At 41.2% G+C, this 18,508-nt stretch overlaps 2 protein-coding genes across 2 annotated transcripts; one reads left to right on the top strand and one right to left on the bottom strand.

Moving 5' to 3' along the window:
* Positions 1 to 1,486: 1,486 nt before the first annotated feature.
* On the top strand, positions 1,487 to 10,713 carry tmc2b (transmembrane channel-like 2b). The gene is given in 21 exon segments (XM_056377309.1): positions 1,487 to 1,640; positions 1,798 to 1,839; positions 2,024 to 2,423; positions 3,435 to 3,581; positions 4,654 to 4,744; positions 4,838 to 4,919; positions 5,036 to 5,142; positions 5,224 to 5,322; positions 5,828 to 5,970; positions 6,066 to 6,213; positions 6,570 to 6,764; positions 6,935 to 7,114; positions 7,529 to 7,687; positions 7,895 to 8,023; positions 8,551 to 8,618; positions 8,891 to 9,130; positions 9,703 to 9,794; positions 9,797 to 9,827; positions 10,079 to 10,157; positions 10,249 to 10,378; positions 10,480 to 10,713. Coding segments are annotated over 21 exon segments (2,826 nt in total). The 5' UTR covers positions 1,487 to 1,594; the 3' UTR covers positions 10,698 to 10,713.
* Positions 10,714 to 10,860: 147 nt separating this feature from the next.
* On the bottom strand, positions 10,861 to 17,705 carry LOC130170148 (aldehyde dehydrogenase 1A1-like). Its single transcript, XM_056377311.1, has 14 exons — positions 17,508 to 17,705; positions 16,263 to 16,435; positions 15,211 to 15,315; positions 14,751 to 14,891; positions 14,512 to 14,641; positions 14,356 to 14,417; positions 13,878 to 14,006; positions 13,557 to 13,670; positions 13,334 to 13,436; positions 12,748 to 12,932; positions 12,463 to 12,627; positions 12,154 to 12,311; positions 11,913 to 11,987; positions 10,861 to 11,710 (listed from the first exon to the last, which is right to left on the bottom strand). The coding sequence occupies exons 1-14, from the start codon at positions 17,566 to 17,568 to the stop codon at positions 11,638 to 11,640; spliced, it is 1,674 nt and encodes a 557-aa protein (XP_056233286.1). The 5' UTR covers positions 17,569 to 17,705; the 3' UTR covers positions 10,861 to 11,637.
* Positions 17,706 to 18,508: the final 803 nt, after the last annotated feature.

Raw genomic sequence — 18,508 nt, 5'->3', positions numbered from 1 at the left:
AAGTTAGACCCTTTTTAGTTAATGGATCCGAAGAATAAACGCAGCTAGGCGTTCTCCGAGACTAAGTACAGTATAGTGAGAAGGAAGCATTTGAATGGTTACTGGAAGTGGAGGGGGACAATCAGGAGGAGGAGCAAGAGGAGGAGCTGGACGAAGAAGACGTGAAAGGCTCCAACCCCGAGGACTTAGCTTGTCTCTCAGGTACAAGCCTTCAAGCCAGCATTCATATAACCCCGGAAGAGTGTTCCTCTGTGTATTAGCTGAATAGCAGCAGAGTCTCCTGTTTCCTCCTGCATTATTCAAAAGGTCAGATCTGACATTTGACCATAACCACACAGGTTGTACCTGCATCTTAGTGTTTGAAACATGCAATGTGGACAATTCAGGCTGCACCGTTCATCCATCAGGCCTCACTTTCACCCCCTTTCACTGTTGTGCTATAACAGCTATTAATGACAGACAGGTTCACATTTTATTAACTCTGTCTTAAAACAATGGCAAAACCAAATTCAAAAGTTTAGACAAGGCCAATAATCAAGTCTGAGATCAAGTGGGTATTTTTCAGACGTACAGTCCTATTTGTTTCCTCATTGAGCGAAGACAGTAACACCAGTAACACAAAGACAGAATCTTAAACAAAAAGATTATATCTTATTTCAAACCCGCTTAGTTTGACTAACTCATATTTTAGCTTCAGCTGAACTTGGGATTATTGTTTTTTATAAACAGGACTATGACTGTGGATTTATATTGGAAATGCTTTACAAACAGGAGCAATGATTGCACTGACCAGTTACTCTTTCAATGTGCATATGAGCATGGCAATATTGTTTTATGATAAGACTTGAAAAAAATGGGACCATATCCTTTAATAAACAGCTTGTAAAATCGTCTGACTTCTCTCTTAAATAAAACATTTTATTTTAAATCACTTATTCACTGGAGTACAGTAAGTCCAGAGTTCAGAGTCACACAGGACGCCGGGTACAGTATTTAAATGCAGTGAGTTGTTTCTCTTTTCACTCAGGATTACTTAAGCTTCCATCAAACTTTAATGAGACCTGACCTTTATGTCTACATTTGCCCCGGTGTCTCCTTTCTGGGTCACAACTGAATGATGGCAAATGTTCAACCATCAGTTTGTGGTGTTGTATAATCACATATAGTATATGACAATAATACAAGTTGCATTTAAAGCATGTGGACTGCATGTGTGCTGTTGTTGCTCTAATCAAATATCAATTAGCATTTGATTGACAAGTCCATTGTCTGGCTCTGTTTTCTCCCCGGGCTCCTGATTATCATCTAATGGACTGTGTGTCTTTGACGGTTGTCAAGGAGCCTGGGCTTTGAACAGCCTAAACACAGACACACCTGTGCCTACGTGTGTGTGGGTGTGTGTGTGTGTGTGTGTGTGTGTGTGTGTGTGTGTGTGTGTGTGTGTGTGTGTGTGTATCCTGGCTTTTTGACACAGTACCGTCACAGGTGCATCAGTGAGTGACTCATGGATGGAGCTGAGGCAGAGTCTGAAGTGAGCGGACGAGGTCTAACTGGACAAAAGGAGCACACAGATAACTGAAAGTACCCGAGCAGAATGCCTCCAAAAAGAAAAAACGATGCTGCAGTTAAGGTTGAAGATGGTGAGAAGATTTTTTTTTTCAAATATTTTCTACGTCTGTCAATTTTTCAGCTTTAAATATTCACCCTTTTTCATTATACTGATAATGACTGAAAAAAGTCATTTTTGAGATTGATCAGCTGATTTTATGTTTGTGTGTTTTTGTTCACATGCTCCAGTTGGGATGGAGGTTGATGCTGTGTTAGATAGTGGGAGTGAAGGTGAGTTTTGTGAGACAATTTTCATTTTTATCGGAGGTACAGTTAAGTTGTGCAGGAAATGTCTATATCTTGAAGATTTGTCACAATCCGATGGTGTGATGATGTAAATTAAAGTTGGGAGTATAAATTGTGTTGTCACTGGATAAAGCTATTTGTGTAAAAAATGCATACATGTGTGTCTCAGATGAGGCCAGGAGGAGAAGTAAAAACAGAAGAGCCAGGCCACAACGTAGAGCCAAACAGGTCAGTGACGATGAGGAGGATGAGGAGGATGAGGACGAGGAGCCACGGAAAAGAGGACGGAGGAAGAAGGCCAGGCCCAGAGACAGTGATGAAGATGACGAAGAAGACAAAAGGAGTGTGAAAAGCAAAGGATCCAAAGCCTCCAGGAGGAGAGCCGCAAAGGAGGACAGCGATGAGGAGAGCGAAGACGACCGAGAGAAGAGGAAAAGAGGAGGGAGAACGGTGTCCAAGAAGGAGAAAGAGGAGCAGAACAAGGAGAAGAAGGGAAATGTTAAAGGGAAACAAGGGAAGGATAAAGACGATGAGAAGGACAAGAAAAGGAAGAATGGGAAGTTGAGCAGGTGCAGTATTCTCTGAGAGCTGTCTCTCACCTACCTGCAGGCTCCACACACTCATACGCGCTTTTGTCCATGCAGTCTCATGCAGACTAGTGATATGAAATTACTATGTGCCATGTATTCAGGGAGATGAAACACTGCAAATTATATAGGAACTCAATTCAATATTATAAAAAGACAGAATACACACTCGTTTCCCTGAATAAATGGCATGTACAGTACATCTGGTTGATTTTTAATGTGACATTTCAGCAGTCAGATGCTGTTTATGGGGAACACTGTGCCGCAACAACCAAATGTTAGGTTAATTATTTAGTGGGCCAGTGGTTTACAGTCTTTCCAGGTAACAGAAAAGGTTATATCATCATCCTATCAGAGGATTTACAAAACAAGCAAAACTCAGTTTCGGTAAACAAGTTTGGGTGATAAAGACTTTTGGCTGCTGGTAATGGTGATGGTGTTATCCTCGTTAGTTCATCCATTATTTACTGCCGCCTTAAAACAAAGGTAAAGGGACAAAACATCCCGAGTAACCTCATCTTCCTACTGTTTCACTGGGTGTGTTTGGTGTGAGTTGGCAGCATTTTAAAAAGCAGCTTACTGCTGGTTCTGAGGGTCAAGAAACAAGATCTGAACTTCTTTTTTAAAAGCAGAATTCAATGCCATACAATAACTCTTAATTCTGTCATTGAAAATTGTTTAATATAATAATTCAATTTGAGTAGATTTTTTGAAACAAAATGTTTCGACAAAGTGCAGCTTAGAAGGTAAAAGAAACCTTTTTAAAGCGCCCGTCTAAAAAAAAACCGCAACCAACATAAAAAACAAACTGTCTCACATGAATTCGAGAGTTGAGAGTTGAGCTTCACTGAGTTTCTGCTCTTCCACTATATTGTAAAATTGATCTTCACGTACAGATGAGTTGAGGTGTTGGATTTTCACAAGTTGCTGATGTTTCAATCCTGTGGCACCTTGTCAAAGCCACGGTACGTGACACATCTTTCCCTTTATTAGCTCCTCTTCTTCCTCTGACTCTGATGAAGAATCGCTGTCGGAGGGAGAGATCGCAGCCCTGAAGGAACAAGTAGAGGAGAAGAAGAAGCTGATCGCTACATTAAGGAACAAACCCTGGCGCATGAAGAGGAGACTCATACTGCTCAAGTAAAAACCAAATCCAAAACAGTGACTCACGTCCTCCGGCTGTTTGCTTGTGGTTATTTCAATTTGTGAATGTTGTTGCTACATTTTCTTCTTTATGCTTGTTTTAATTTGGCACTTTGTGTGTCACTCATTTGTTTTTCCACTTCTCTTAATGCCTACCATCACTCATGTCATGTACATGTGATGCTGATAATGCATTATTAAAACTTGTTCATTGCTTTAGCTGTTTATTATTTCTCTTTGTCAGTGCTGTGATCTATAGACAGTCAAAACAAAGTTCTTTAAAAAAGATGCTTTACAGAGAGGGCACACCAGGTTTCCTATGACCCTGTTTTGTCATATTACAAATCAAAGCTATCATGCTTTCACAAATCTGCTGGACACAAAACTGAGCTCTGATGGATGGATGCCATAGTTTGCCCAGTTAATCACATTCTCTTCAATGAACTTATCTTTGCACAGAAATAAAAGCACTCAACAGAAAATCAACATCTTGAAACCCCTGAAAGTGATTAGATCCAAGCCTGTATTTGTTCACTCACACTGAATATCTTAATCAGCTATGGATTTTTTTTTTTTACCGTCTGTGAGATGCACAGTAGAAAAAGTAGAAACGACAGCTGTCTATAAATCTCACACAAGGCTGGCTGCAGTTCAGTCTGTTGGACATCTTCAGTATGAGAGGGCTGGGAACAGTTCAGGCTGCCTTGCCAGGCCCAAGGCTGGGAGTTATGTAACTGAGTGTATTCCTGTGTGTGTGTGTGTGTGTGTGTGTGTGTGTGTGTGTGTGAGGTAAGTGTGTACGTTTCTCTGCATACAGATCAGTGTAAGCATGGCTCTGGGGAAGGGAATACGATATGTGAGCTGCATTATTTTTTTAATGAGCTTGACACTGTTTAATGCATGTCGCTGTGGTTGACTGACCTCCTGCTTGCCAAGTCTAAGTAGTGATGTATTATCAATCACTAAAACATCCCACACCTGTCGTTTCAACATCCGCTTACCACTCACTAATTCATTCACGGGTTAGGTAGGTCATGGTTGTCTGTGTTTTCTCCGATTGCTCACACAGGGAGGCTCAGGAGTTTGTTGAAAAGTTTGAGGGAGCTCTGGGGAAAGGAAGAGGCAGGAAGCTGTATGCTTTCAAAGTCATGCTCACAAAGGTAATCTGTTCATGTTACACTTACTGCAACAACAAAACTCTATCAATTTATAATGTGAACTATATTCTTAAAATAACATTTTTTTGTCCCCAGAAACTTATCAAGTTCAAACGTGACTTTGAGAACTTCAAAACAGCCTGTATACCCTGGGAGAGGAAGATAAAGGAAGTAGAAAGTTGGTACCACGATGATTTTATGTGAAAGATACTAATACTAACACTAAGAAACTTACTGTTTCTAATAACCTGTTACTACATTTCTAAGTCAGGCTCCCTGTTTTCCTAACCATAGGTCACTTTGGGTCATCTGTGGCATCTTACTTTATCTTCCTGAGGTGGATGTACGGTCTGAATCTGGTCCTTTTTGGGTTCATGTTTGGCCTGGTGGTGCTGCCTGAGGTACAGACTTTCCCATAATACACTGTGCAAGTTTTCCGATCCCTCTCCCTCCTCACCTCTGACCCTCTCGTCTGTGTGTAGGTCCTTATGGGTCTTCCCTACGGCTCCATTCCCAGGAAAACTGTGCCCCGCGACGAGCAGGCCACAGCCATGGACTTCTCTGTGCTCTTTGACTTTGGTGTGAGGATCTTAGCTTCATTTATCAGTTTATCAAAGCTGACTCAACTTATGACAATATGTGGGTGACATTTACAATCAGTATTATAGGAAAGACACGGTATACCACAGATAAGCTGTGTTAGTGGCAGGGCTATGGGGATGGCAACTAGTCCACCATTTTTGGTCCAGACTGAATATCTCATCAACCATTCATTGGATTGTCATGAAATTCTGTACAGACATTCATAGTGCTCAGAGGACGAATCCTAATGATGCTGGTGATCCCCTGACTTTTCCCTTGCTGCCAACATGTGGTTTTGAGGGGAAATGCTTCAACAGAAATGTCCCAAGTACAGCCTCACAGGGCCGTTAGCGTGTCTGTAGGTTCTTAGAAGTTACTATTTTATTTGCTATATTTGAACTTTTTCTTAGTCTTGTTTAATAAAAAAAAGTGAAAGTTGCTTTGCACCTGCTTGTGCAGCTGGATATGTGTCCGTAAGAATTTCCTTGTACACCTCATCAACAGGGATACTGCAAGTACTCCTTTTTGTTTTACGGGTACTACAACAGCGATCGGACAATCGGACTGCTGCAGTTCAGACTCCCTCTGTCGTACCTGCTGGTGGGTGTTGGCCTCTTTGGATACAGCCTGATGGTTGTCATTAGAACGTAAGCGAGACGCACTAATGCAGGCAATCGGATGTACAGTACATGTATGTGTATGGAGATGTTTGAGAGCTGCTTTTCATCCTTCTCTCTCGCAGAATGGCTCGTAACTCAAATGAAGGAGGAGACGGGGCGGAGGAGGGAGAGTTCATCTTCAGCTGGAAGATGTTCACCAGCTGGGACTACCTGATAGGAAACCCTGAGACTGCAGACAATAAGTACGCCTCCATCACCACCAGCTTCAAGGTTAGCAGGTGTGTTTGTGTATCTGTGTTTGGAGGATGAACTCTGGAACATGAAAAAAATGTCTTTTGAGAGCAAAGGTTTCTTGAGTCAATATTTTGCACCAAAATTGAACAGTCATGAAGGTGACATCCTTAATGAGACAAGACAACCCACTAGAAGAAATGAAATGCTGGAATACTGCACATTTCAGAATAATAAAGTACAGTTTACACCAATATAAGAGCATTACAGGATGGATGTTTCCTTTAATCTCATTTTCCTTGCAGGGTTTGCAGTGAGATTTCAAATTCTGAAACATGCAATGTGGTACATAAAACATAAAACTTGAAGAGGCCGGTAATTTTTCCCCACTGTAGGAATCCATCGTGGATGAACAGGAGAACCAGAAAGACGAGAACATCCATCTCCGGCGGTTCCTCAGGGTCCTTGCAAACGCTATGATCCTGTGCTGCCTTGGAGGCAGCGGATACCTCATCTACTTTGTTGTGAAACGTTCTCAGGAGTTTGCTGATAGGAAGAACGACGATCTCTCATGGTTTGAAAAGAACGAGGCAGGTTGACACTAAACATTAAAACGTTATCTTCTCTGCTTAGGCTATGAGTTTTCAGATCATTATTTTATAGAGTTCACAAGGATCTTTGGCGATGTGGGAGAGCTGAGGCTTGAAAATTAGGGTGAAAAATAAGATGAATATTCCCCCTCTCTTGTCTGATGTATCAGGTGGAGTTTGTGATGTCTCTGCTGGGGCTGGTGTGTCCTCCTCTGTTTGAAACCATTGCAGAGTTGGAGGATTACCACCCTCGTATCGCCCTCAAGTGGCAGCTGGGTCGAATCTTTGCCCTCTTCCTGGGAAACCTTTACACCTTCCTCTTTGCCCTGTTTGATGAGGTTACTGCCAAGGTATGATGTATGACCCTGAGGTAGTAATACACATTTGGGCTTATTTTTACCAACGTTAATGGACACTATCTCATGTGATGAGAGTCACTAACCTTCTCTGTGTTTGCTCTGCCCTCTGATATATTATATAAATATTAACAATTTAAGAGCAAAATAGCTACATTTCTGACTGGCCTTTAAAAAACTATATTAATCGTTTCCAGTGTTTGAGCTAATAAGTTGCTGCTGGCTTTAGCTATATTTAATGTGGTATCAATCTTCTGATGCAACTCTCAAGTAGAAAGTGAGCAGTAATTCCCAATATGGAACAATTCCTTTGAATCAAGGCTGTGAACTGAGTATTTTGTCTGCAAGTTGTTTGACATAAACTTTGCTTTGCCTCGACTGCTCTTTGATGTACTTTCTTCTCTTTAGCTGGAGAGGGAGAAGACAATCAAGAATGCCACTGAATGGTCTATGAATCTGTACTATGCCAACTACACCTCCCACTTCAACACGACAGACGTGCCTCCTCCAGATGTGAACCCAGCTGACGTCATTAGAGGACCCTGCTGGGAGACCGGAGTGGGAATAGTCAGTAGTGGCATTATATACTGTTGTCCTTTGGTGAATGGGAAACTGGGGGTGCAGAGTAGCCTAGTTTAACTCCATTTGCAGCATCATTCCTGCACTTCACCACACTTCAAATCAAACAGAACAGACCTCACATCTGATTTCATTGGTCTATATTTGTCCTTATTTCCTTTGCTATTTTTCTCGCTGTCGTCTTTTTCTGTGCAGGAATTTGTGAAGCTAATCGTGTCAGACATGCAAGTGACCTATTTGACCATCCTGATTGGTGATTTCCTGCGAGCTGTCATTGTGCGCTTCCTCAACTACTGCTGGTGCTGGGACCTGGAAGCTGGATTTGTGAGTACTGGCAATGTGTGTCAGTGGGTCTCGGTGTTTCAGTGTAGATTGTAGATTATGTGTGTTTCTTTTTTTTGTTTGTTTTGTTAAATCAATTAAAGAGTTATTTTCTTTTTACCTATCTATCAAAACATCACCATTTTGACATCCTGTCGTTAAAACCAGCCTTTACATGAAATTAAGCCTGACATTTGTGCCTCTTGTCTCTGCAGTTATACAGTGTGAATTTCAAGTGGGTGTATCAGTTAAATGAGTGCTCATGGCATCATTGTATAGCGAACATGTCATTCAGCTCTGTGATAGCACAGCAAGGTTCCTATTGGAACCGAGTCCACCTGATACCATACCACGACATCTTGCGAGACAGGTGATCCCTAACATTGAGTGAAAGAGGACACTGCAATGAGAACTTAATTACAGAGAGAGAGCGAAACGTAGGCACAGAGAGAGGGGCAAATGCAAAGTTTATCAACCTGTTCTTTGTTCATTTCAGGCGAACATGCTAATCATGTTGTGTTTTCTACCAGCCTTCATATGGAGAGTTTGACATCAGTGGAAACGTGCTGGGGCTTGTCTTCAATCAAGGAATGATATGGTGAATGACTCTACATCTGCATATTTTATTTTCTGCCTCTTTCTATATAACAAGAGATTCTCTAATGGGACTTATGGTTGACTAATGAGCTTCTCTCTGATGAAAAACAGCTCATGTTTCTGGTTTGTCCTTGTCTGTCTCCACTCATTAACAAAATACAGACTGATGAGTGCCTGACTCTTCAAGATGTTTTATTTGTTTGCCTGTTGATATTGCACTCATTAGAGGACTCAGATTTATATAAATGATTAGATCATCTTGTTTTTCCTCAGGATGGGGGCATTTTATGCTCCAGGTCTGGTGGGTATGAATGTTCTGCGCCTCCTGTGCTCCATGTACTACCAGTGCTGGGCAGTGATGGCCTGTAATGTTCCTCATGAGCGAGTTTTCAAGGCCTCACGCTCAAACAACTTCTACATGGGCCTGCTGCTGCTCGTGCTGTTCCTCAGTCTGCTTCCAGTCGTCTACACCATCATGACCTTGCCCCCTTCCTTCGACTGCGGGCCATTCAGGTCTGTAGGACTGAAATAGTTGACTACGAGACAGTGAAATATGAATTAATAGTTCACGGTGAATTCTTCTGCATGTTAAAAGTACTTCAATTTATTAATTAACTGCATCTACAAGAAACAATTTAAAACTTCTAAAGTCAATTTATCCATATGTACTGGTTGTTTTTAGTGTTTTAGGCTCCTGACTTTGTGACACACCAGTAAGCCACAGAGACAGCAACAACTTGTTTTTTTTCATCTGTTTCTGGTTCTGTTCAGTAAAAGAAGGAACATTTCTGTTGGGTTGTAGTGGGATTATCACACCATTCATTTTTCACATTGTTGCAGCCCTAGTAGACATTACACCTGGGCAAAAGGTATTTTTATTTACTTTATTTGTTTATTTGTAAGGGAACATGTACAATATTAAACACAAATGAATGTAGCTTAAAGAGCCAGCATGAAGCTAGTTTTCCTCTGCTGTCCCCTTCAGGTCATACAAGCACATTTGTGCTTAAACATACTAAAATTCTCTTTTTGTCCAAAGATTAGATACAACAAACAGTTAATTTGGTCCATGTCTTTTTCACCAGTGGTCAAGAGAAGATGTATGATGTGGTCATGGAGACTATAGAACAGGATCTTCCGTCCTTCATAGGGAACATTTTTACCTATGCCACCAACCCGGACTCATCATGCCTGCTGTCCTTCTCATGGTGTATGTATCATTTAAATATCAAAAAAAAAAATTAGGGAGTGAAATACCATCCCATGTACTGGAGAGGAAGGTAAATGTAAGTAGACATTGAAATAACATAACAAGATTGTTTTCACATTATACATTATGTATTCTTATTGTGTGTAATTGAAGAAAGTAAAGTGATAAAACTTGTCGACTGCCCTGTGGTCTAAGCTGTTGTACTGTTTACAATGGCTTTCACCTAAGAGACTTATAATCCTCTATAACAGGTTGGCCATTTACTACCTGAATGCAGTGTCAAAAGGATACCAACAAGCGAACACGGACCTTAAAAGGAAGATGCAAATGGTTAGTATGAGTGTTTTCTTCTTGTTTCCCTCTTTTTTCAAAAGATTCAATCAAAAAAAATGACTGTCTAATTTATTGGTGGACACTTTAGGCTCGAGACGAGGAGAAGAACCGCAGGAACAACAAGGACAGCACTAACCAAGTGATGAAAGACTTGGAGGACTTGCTGCCAGACAAGTCTCTAATACCACCCCCCATCGAGGAAGAGCCCCCTTCCCCTGGTGAACCCACACACCTGCATATTCCTTTATTGCACATGCTATCAGCCAATTTGCACCTGACTGTCCTCACCACTCTTTTCGCTCTCCATCTGTCATCTCAGATGTCGTAATTGAGAAGGGCAGCAAGTCTCCCAAAACGAAGCCAGGTGCGGCAGGGAAAGGGGTTAATCTGCAAAAGGACGTGTCACTGGCGGCCCCAAACCCCAGAAGGCCAGTGACCCGTGCCCCAAGCCCGAGAGGTGCGCCTCCTCGAAATGCCAGGGGGCCTCAACCTGGGGCGGGCAGAGGAAGAGGTCGCGGCGGGCCTCCGAGGCAATGAGAGACACGGTTCATGGACCAAAACCCAGACGAGACCTACAACTAACAACGAACAACAGGTGTCTGTAAGCATGCATGCTGCAGTCGCTGTCATATATACGGAGGACGGATGCACCACTGCGATAACTATAGACTTTTCAGAAATTCATTTGCATGGATAATAATCATTTTCATCAATCATTTATTACATTATTATAGTTTTTTTTTCTACTGCATAACTGAAAAGTGTTGTAGCTAGTATTTTAAACATGCATTAATTATGATTAACCACAGAAAAAGTCTATGATTACTGCAGTGTAAAGTAAAGACGCAGAAATGACTAGAATTACCACAGCAAAAATATCAACAAACACCATGGCACTGTACCTTGTTGTAATACAGACATATAGCAAGAAATGGACATGTTCATGTTAAGTGCACTGAAATCAGATAATGTTTAGTGGTTATCGATATAGGTCAAAACTTTTATTGATTTCATTTTGAAATCCCTGTAAATAGTTTGTAAAATGTCTTTTGTCTATTTTTTTGTATGACACCAATTAAAATATTTCATCTCTGGCAAAGTGCTATTGAAGTTATTAAGTCTGAACAAAAAAACAGGCTCTCTAAACTAACAAACACAAAAGAGACACTGCTATAGAGAACGTACTGATCGCTAAACTGTTAAAGTAAAACATCTGAGATAGTACACTGGGGGAACACAGAAGTCTACATTGTCACAGTAATAACAAGCAACAGAGACGTAACACTGACAGGGTATTGAAAAAATAGTGACTATCTCAGCAGAAATGAACGTACATAAAGTGACACAGAATCGACGATGCCTTCAAAAACATCCCGGTGTCATTTGATTATTACAAAACGTCTGTAGAGGATCTGAAGCCATAGGGTGGCAGAGAATTTAAAAGGCAGGAAAAAGTCATTCCTGTGATATCACGGTGTTATGAGTTCTTCTGTGAGATTTTGATGGTGACTGCCTTGACCTCTGTGTACTCCTGAAGAGCATATTCTCCCCTAAAATTATAATAATAAAAAAAAAACATAGATTATGCAATGAAAACGTGCTATATGCCACTTGTGATAGTGTTTCCTCACATTAAATGATCAACATTTACCCGTGAAGTTGCAATGTTACAAGTACAGACCTGTATGTAGCTGTGTGGTGGACATAAATACAGCAAGTATAAAGGGTTACTGCCTGAAAGTTTATACTCACAGTTCCCTCCCATTGCCAGACATCTTGAAGCCACCAAATGGACACTGAGCGCTCATGGCATTGTAGCAGTTCACCCTAGAAAAAACCCCCACCTCATTACATAACAGACAAAGGCATGTATTACGCATTGATATGATATCTAATATGATTCTAATATAACTTTAAGGAAAGTTTCTTTGATGATCTGCTTGATACTCAAGATTAACTGTAAGAGCTAAACTGTAGAGGATTTGATCCGTACCACACCATGCCAGCCTGCAGAGCAGAGGAGACTGTCAGGGCTTTGTCAATGTCGTTGGTAAACACTCCTGCTGCCAGGCCGTAGTGTGTGGCGTTGGCTCTCTGGATGACTTCGTGGATGCTACGGAAACACATGATCTGCTGCACTGGACCAAAAATCTGAGCGAGTGCGAGTACAGGGATAAAGATGTTATACGAGGAGGAAATTCAGAGCACAGTGTTCAAATGAGGACACAAATAATCTGTGTGTTTGTCATGCGCACCATCGAGCATGGTTGTGTATGTGCAGATGTGTTTGAGAGCAGAGTACCTCTTCTTTGGCGATACGCATATCGTCTGTGACATTTGAGAAGACGGTGGGTTGGATGAAAAGTCCCTGCTGACCCCATGGGGACCCCCCACATTCCAGCGTGGCTCCCTCCCTCTTCCCACTCTCTATCAGCTCCATTATCTTATCAAACTGCTTGTGGTCAATCTACAGAAAAGAGCAACCAGCAGCTCAAATTATTTTCTCTTTGTGTGTTTGGGTTTTTTTTTTTTTGCTTCCTGACCTGTTACCCGTATCAGTTGTCAAATAAATAGGGTTCTTGTATACCTGTGGCCCTTGATCCACCCCTGGCAGCAGTGGGTCTCCCAGGACTTTGGATCTGGCTCTCTCTACACTGCGACGGACAAATTCCTCATAGATCGGTTCCTCCACAAACACCCTGGATCCAGCCAGACAGCACTGGCCCTGGTTAAAGAACAGACCACTGTGGGCCTGCTCCACTGCGTACTCTACTGCAAGACAGACACATACTCTAGTCTAAAATGCTGCAGCTAGACTACTGACAGGCAGTAAGAAGGGTTACTACAGTATCACCCCTGTTTGAGATTCAATTTTTACCAGTGACATTTAAAACCGTTTAAAGGACATAATTTGGAGTTGCATGCACACTCCATGTTCTGATTACTTGAATTTCATATTTTATGTCCATTGATTTGTCACACCTTTACTTTTACATTGAGTAGTTTTAAAGCTTTTTGCTCTTGTCAACAGCGCATAGAATAAAGCAATCTCTTCAGTGACACTCAGTGTATGTACGCTGTAATTCATGCTGAAAGTAGAAAAAGAACGATATATTTAAAAAGCAAGTACTCAAGCAAGTAATCAAGTAACTGTTGAAAAGAAAAATACTCACAGTCACAGTCTGCAAAGACAATATTTGGATTTTTGCCGCCAAGTTCTAGTGTAACTCTTTTCAGATTGCTGTCCCCTGCAGCCTTCTGGATGAGTTTCCCAACCTGGCAACCAGTGACAACAGTGTGAGATCAGTAAATAGGATCAAAGGACACTAAAACACTAGAAGAAGTACAAGAAGAGAAGAGAAGAGAAGAGAAGAGAAGATTTCAGTAGATACTAACAGCAGTAGATCCAGTGAAGGCTATTTTGTCTATGTCCATGTGGTGGGAAATGGCACAGCCTGCTGTCTGACCATAACCTGGCACCACATTCACCACACCTGGGGGAAACCCGGCCTGGACCCAGAGAGACGGAGGGAAAGATATAATAAACAGCCTAAACTACACATGCTCAGCTTTAACTGAGACATAATCTTAGAGCAGTCTTTCTACTTTTACAGCCACGTAGGTCTCGACAGTGTCTGAATGCAAGTTTATGGCTTTTGTCCACATGTTCTTTGTTCTTATATCGTTGTTGGGGGAAAACAGTAACAATCCAAGTACCTCTTTTATGAGCGCGGCCATGTGCAGCGCTGATAATGGGGTCTGTTCAGCAGGTTTGATGACTACAGTGTTCCCACAGCACAGAGCAGGCGCAATCTTCCACGCAAACATCATCAACGGGAAGTTCCACTGTCGGCCGAAATACACAAACATGTTTGAGTTTCAACAACATGGGGAAAATTACTAAATTCTTGGTTAGTATAATTCATATTTAATAAGCATTAAAATACACGAGGGTGTTTTCTTCTCTGTTGTTAAACTGACACGGGTAGAGATCACATTATTGTTAGTACAAAATATTCTAACCAGAAATATAAATATCTTAATGCTATGCTCACACTTGCAACGTTTCATCTAGACTGGTAAGTAAACAGCTGTTAATGCTAACGCTGGCTGTGCAGCAAGAACAAAACTTACAAACAGGTCCTTTAAGTGTATGACTCTCTAGTGTTTGGACAGAATTATTTTATCTACTCACAGGAATAATCTGTCCACAGACTCCAATGGGCTCATGTCGTGTGTAAGTAAAGTACTCTCCATCTAAAAAAACACAACAAAACAATAGTTGTCAAACATAGCAGTATCTCCGTCTATATGTAAAGTTGTGAGGAGTGTTGAAAAGAGGGGAACTCGCCTACTGGGATGGTTTTGCCGTGAATCTTGTCAGCCCAGCCACCATAATATCTAAAGGTTTTGATTGTGGCCATCAGATCTACAAAATATGCCATGAGGAACACTTTGCCAGAGTCCAGGGCCTCTAGGGTCTAGAAATAGAAAAAGATGAAGCAACATTCAAACTGAGGATTTATTGTGTGTGTGTGTGTGTGTGTGTGTGTGTGTGTGTGTGTGTGTGTGTGTGTGTGTGTTTCTCACTGCCAGTAGCAGCCGATCTCTCTCCACTAAGTCAGCAAGTCTACTAAGTAGATGACCTCGGTCTGAGGCGTTCATGGATCGCCATGGTGACCCCACCTGGAAGGTGGCTCGGGCACTCCTCACTGCCTTGTCCACATCTTCCTACAAGAGAAGGCACACTTTGAGGTAGTGGTCACAAAAGTCAAGTCAAGTCAGTTTCAGTTTTATGGACCAATATCTCAAATCACAATTTTGCCTCAAAGGGCTTTACAATATGTATTTAACACCCTCCATCCTTGGACCCTGGATATGGATACCAGAGGGTCCCTCTTGCAGGACGGAAAATTCTACAGACTCAAACAACTGTATAAAAAAACATAAGATGGTACAATGCACTTCTCCACCACCTTCATTATCCAATTCTTGCGGGTACAGAGGTAAAAAGACCATCTAATTTACTGGTGATGTATAATATACTCACTGCATCAGCCTCCTCCACTTCACACAGCAGCTCTCCTGTGGCGGGATTATACACAGGAATCTTTCTGCCGCTGCATGACTCATGCCACTCGTTACTGATGAACAACTGAGATACCAGAGGAGAAGTAAAGAGCAGTAATACTCAAAGAAACGGCACAGATAATTTTTTTTCCTTCAAGTAGTATCTCCTCTGCATGTTGTCTCAAGGCAGATCAAAGACGGTCCTGAGCACATGGTGAAGCGTATCAGCTCTTCTCAGCCTGATGAAATTAATAACAGGCTCCCTGGATTTAGTGGGAGTCATTTTGCTGGCTCTGATATTTTTATGAGGTGCATCTGCATGCTGTAAAGCACGTAGAGTATTTTCAGGTAACTGCCTTCATCAGTACCCGAACTGATAAAGGACCCGCACTTATTTTCCCATATTCATCTTGTTTCATCTCATAAAAACCACATTTCACTTCTTGTCTAATTACAAACAGACACAGCTTATTTTTCATTTTTCAGTTTGGACACAAACCATAAATACTAAATTACTACATCACTGGTACACAATCCAATATTAAAGGGCAACTGAACCAATTATGAACAGGTTGATTCACCCAAATTCAGACCAGATGATAAGACTCACAACCCGCCTGGTAACAAAGCAACACAGTTAGAAAATTGACCACTGAGACACATGGGAAATGTTAAGATGAGGATAAAAGGAAAATAACAAAACCTGCAGTTTTTAACATCAAATCAGGATTGTAATTAAAACTTGACTGCCTAATATAAAACACCTACACAGATCCCTTTGCAGTGGATTTTTCTGCACATAGTGTCCCATTAATGACTGAGAAAGCCAAACCCTACATATGTGGTTGATTTACATTTTCTATAATAAGATCCTAAATACGAGTGTCTTATTGGTAAACTATATGGAACTCTGACTTTTTATTATGAGCTAAATTTCCCCCCAGGAACAAATACATCTGGGCCAAACTGGAGCTTGGATCATTCCTCACATTTGGTTCAGTCTTTGACCCTTGACTGCTCGGCACAGCTTACCTTTGTGTATTGTATTGGGGGGTCTGGGACCGGCATGGGCAGGGCCTGCGCCTCAGGTTCACCTACATGCTGTGATTTGTGGTTCTGGTTTGGACCCTGGTGGTTGCACCCGTTACCAGCGTGCTGCTGGTGGCAATGGTCAGGCTGGGAGTTCATGTTTGCATGTTTTCCCTCTGAAAAACACACAAATGGAAGCCGGTGTCCACCCGAGCGTGTTTGAGTGTTTACCCATATACTGTACTGCATGTGTGTGGGACCTCTTGATTGTGAAAGCTAATATCTGGATCACTGAGTGAGAATAGTTCCTTTCGTGTTTTGTCATAACCCTGTGCATGAGATGCCATCCCAACCCAGTGGAGTAACAGAAACTGTGCCAAATGAGCTACTGGCATTGGCAGCGGGGTAACACCACAGGGTCAAGGGTTATGACTGGCACCGTAAAGTCGGGCTGGCTCTGAGCGGTGGGTTGGACTGACCTCATTTGATCAGAGGGGATCAGAGAACAGCAGGATGCAGGCCGGACCAAAAAACTGCCAGAGGTGTGGTTTATCACATTTGCCGAAAAAACTCAAAGCTTTGATCACAAATGGGCTCAATTTAAAAAACAATGAAGATCTGCATTATGCAAAATGGATGATTAAGAATATTCCACTTTACATACACAGATACCCCCAACTACGTTTAATCCCGCCCACAAATTCACAGCAAACATAAACATATTGCTCATTATCTACAAATATTTTGTTTTGTTTCACAAAAAATACCACTAATCTGAATAAACCTGCACTCAGCATTTCAGAGCTGAGATGCAATCGATTAGGCAATTGACAAAATATAAAATAATATAAACAATACATTTTTAATATTGATCGATCATTTGAGTCACTTTTCAAGCAAAGTGCCAAACATTTTCTATTTCCAACTTTTTCTGTTTGAGTGTTTTCTCTGTTTGTCTGTTTTAAATAGATTATTGAATATCTTTTGATTTTGGACTGTTAATCAGACAAAACAAGGACTTTGAAAATGTCAGTTTAAGTAATATTCAGACATTATGTCGACAAACCAGTTTATCAGTTCATTGAGAAAAAAAATCAACATATCACACTGACTAATAATCAAAAATCAACTAAATGGATTACATTTGGAAAATAGCTGAAGAGGAAATAGTATAGACTTTCACTATAAAACTAAAATGTTTTAAGGTTGTAAAGCTTTACCATTCCGAAGTATGAGAAGTTCTGTTACCTGTGGGTGATGCTGATGAGGTGCCTTCAGCTTGGTGCACTCCTACTCCGGTCACCGGCATGTCGCAGCTTCTCTCCGGTTCCTCTCTCTCCGCCGAGCAGCTTTATATACCTGCAGCTGTCAGCGCTAGAAAACAGGAAACGGCAGCATTACGCACCGGGAGTTCTCTCTGGTCATCCGAGGGTCTCCCCTGCACGCGCTTATCACCGCTCAGTCGGAAGCGGTTTACCCCACGTGCCCTTGTGAGGCAGGCGCGCGCATGATGATGTGACCGTGAAACACAGTAAGGTGGTAAGGTGAAGTTTTTAAATATTAGCCTTAAAAAATATGTATTTTTCATATATATTGTGTATATTTGATATGTAACAGGCAGTCAGTAAAACTTAACCTACATTTAGTCAAGTAGCCCCAACACACTTAAGTACAGTTTTGAGGTACTTTAATTTGAATGTTTCCATTAAACGCAACTTCATAGACTACTTATATTCAACTATATTTAGAAAAGAAATTTAAATTTACTGCACAGTTTATCTGACAGCTAGAGTTAGCCTAGTGTTTACTTTGCTGATTAAATTTTTCAGCTATGGTAGCTACATTCCTAAACAGATAAAAATTTTAAAATTAGCACCCTCAAACTGCAACAGTAAAATGCTGCTTTCACATTGTTGTACTAGTAGCCAAACAATAAACCAATGATAAATTAACAATATAACAATCACAGAGGCTGTCTCCATGACAAATACTTTTATTATTGACACTTGAAGAACATTATCAATGACATTATCTTCATCTGTCTATCTGTGCTCTAATTTACTATAGAGATAACCTACACCTGTATAAACATGAACTTTTTATGCTGCAAATCAAGGCAACCACAAGCTGTGTTCAGTCAAGTGAGGGCCACTTGCTGTATTTCTTCTGTTGTCTATGAATCAATTCAGCCAAACTGCCTGGATAGGCCCATCTACAACACAGCAAACATAATTGGGAAGATGTTTGCT

Source organism: Seriola aureovittata, chromosome 5, assembly GCF_021018895.1.
Source record: "Seriola aureovittata isolate HTS-2021-v1 ecotype China chromosome 5, ASM2101889v1, whole genome shotgun sequence".
In the NCBI taxonomy this organism is placed as follows: domain Eukaryota; kingdom Metazoa; phylum Chordata; class Actinopteri; order Carangiformes; family Carangidae; genus Seriola; species Seriola aureovittata.
This window is presented reverse-complemented; position numbering and strand designations above follow the sequence as displayed.

Coding starts and splice junctions, on each gene's coding strand:
- LOC130170148 (XM_056377311.1), bottom strand. CDS start 17,568: ATGCCGGTGACCGGAGTAGGAGTGCACCAAGCTGAAGGCACCTCATCA. Junction 14,007..14,355: donor TCTGTGGACAGATTATTCCT/GTGAGTAGATAA, acceptor TTCGGCCGACAG/TGGAACTTCCCGTTGATGAT. Junction 11,988..12,153: donor CTGCAGGCTGGCATGGTGTG/GTACGGATCAAA, acceptor GGTTTTTTCTAG/GGTGAACTGCTACAATGCCA.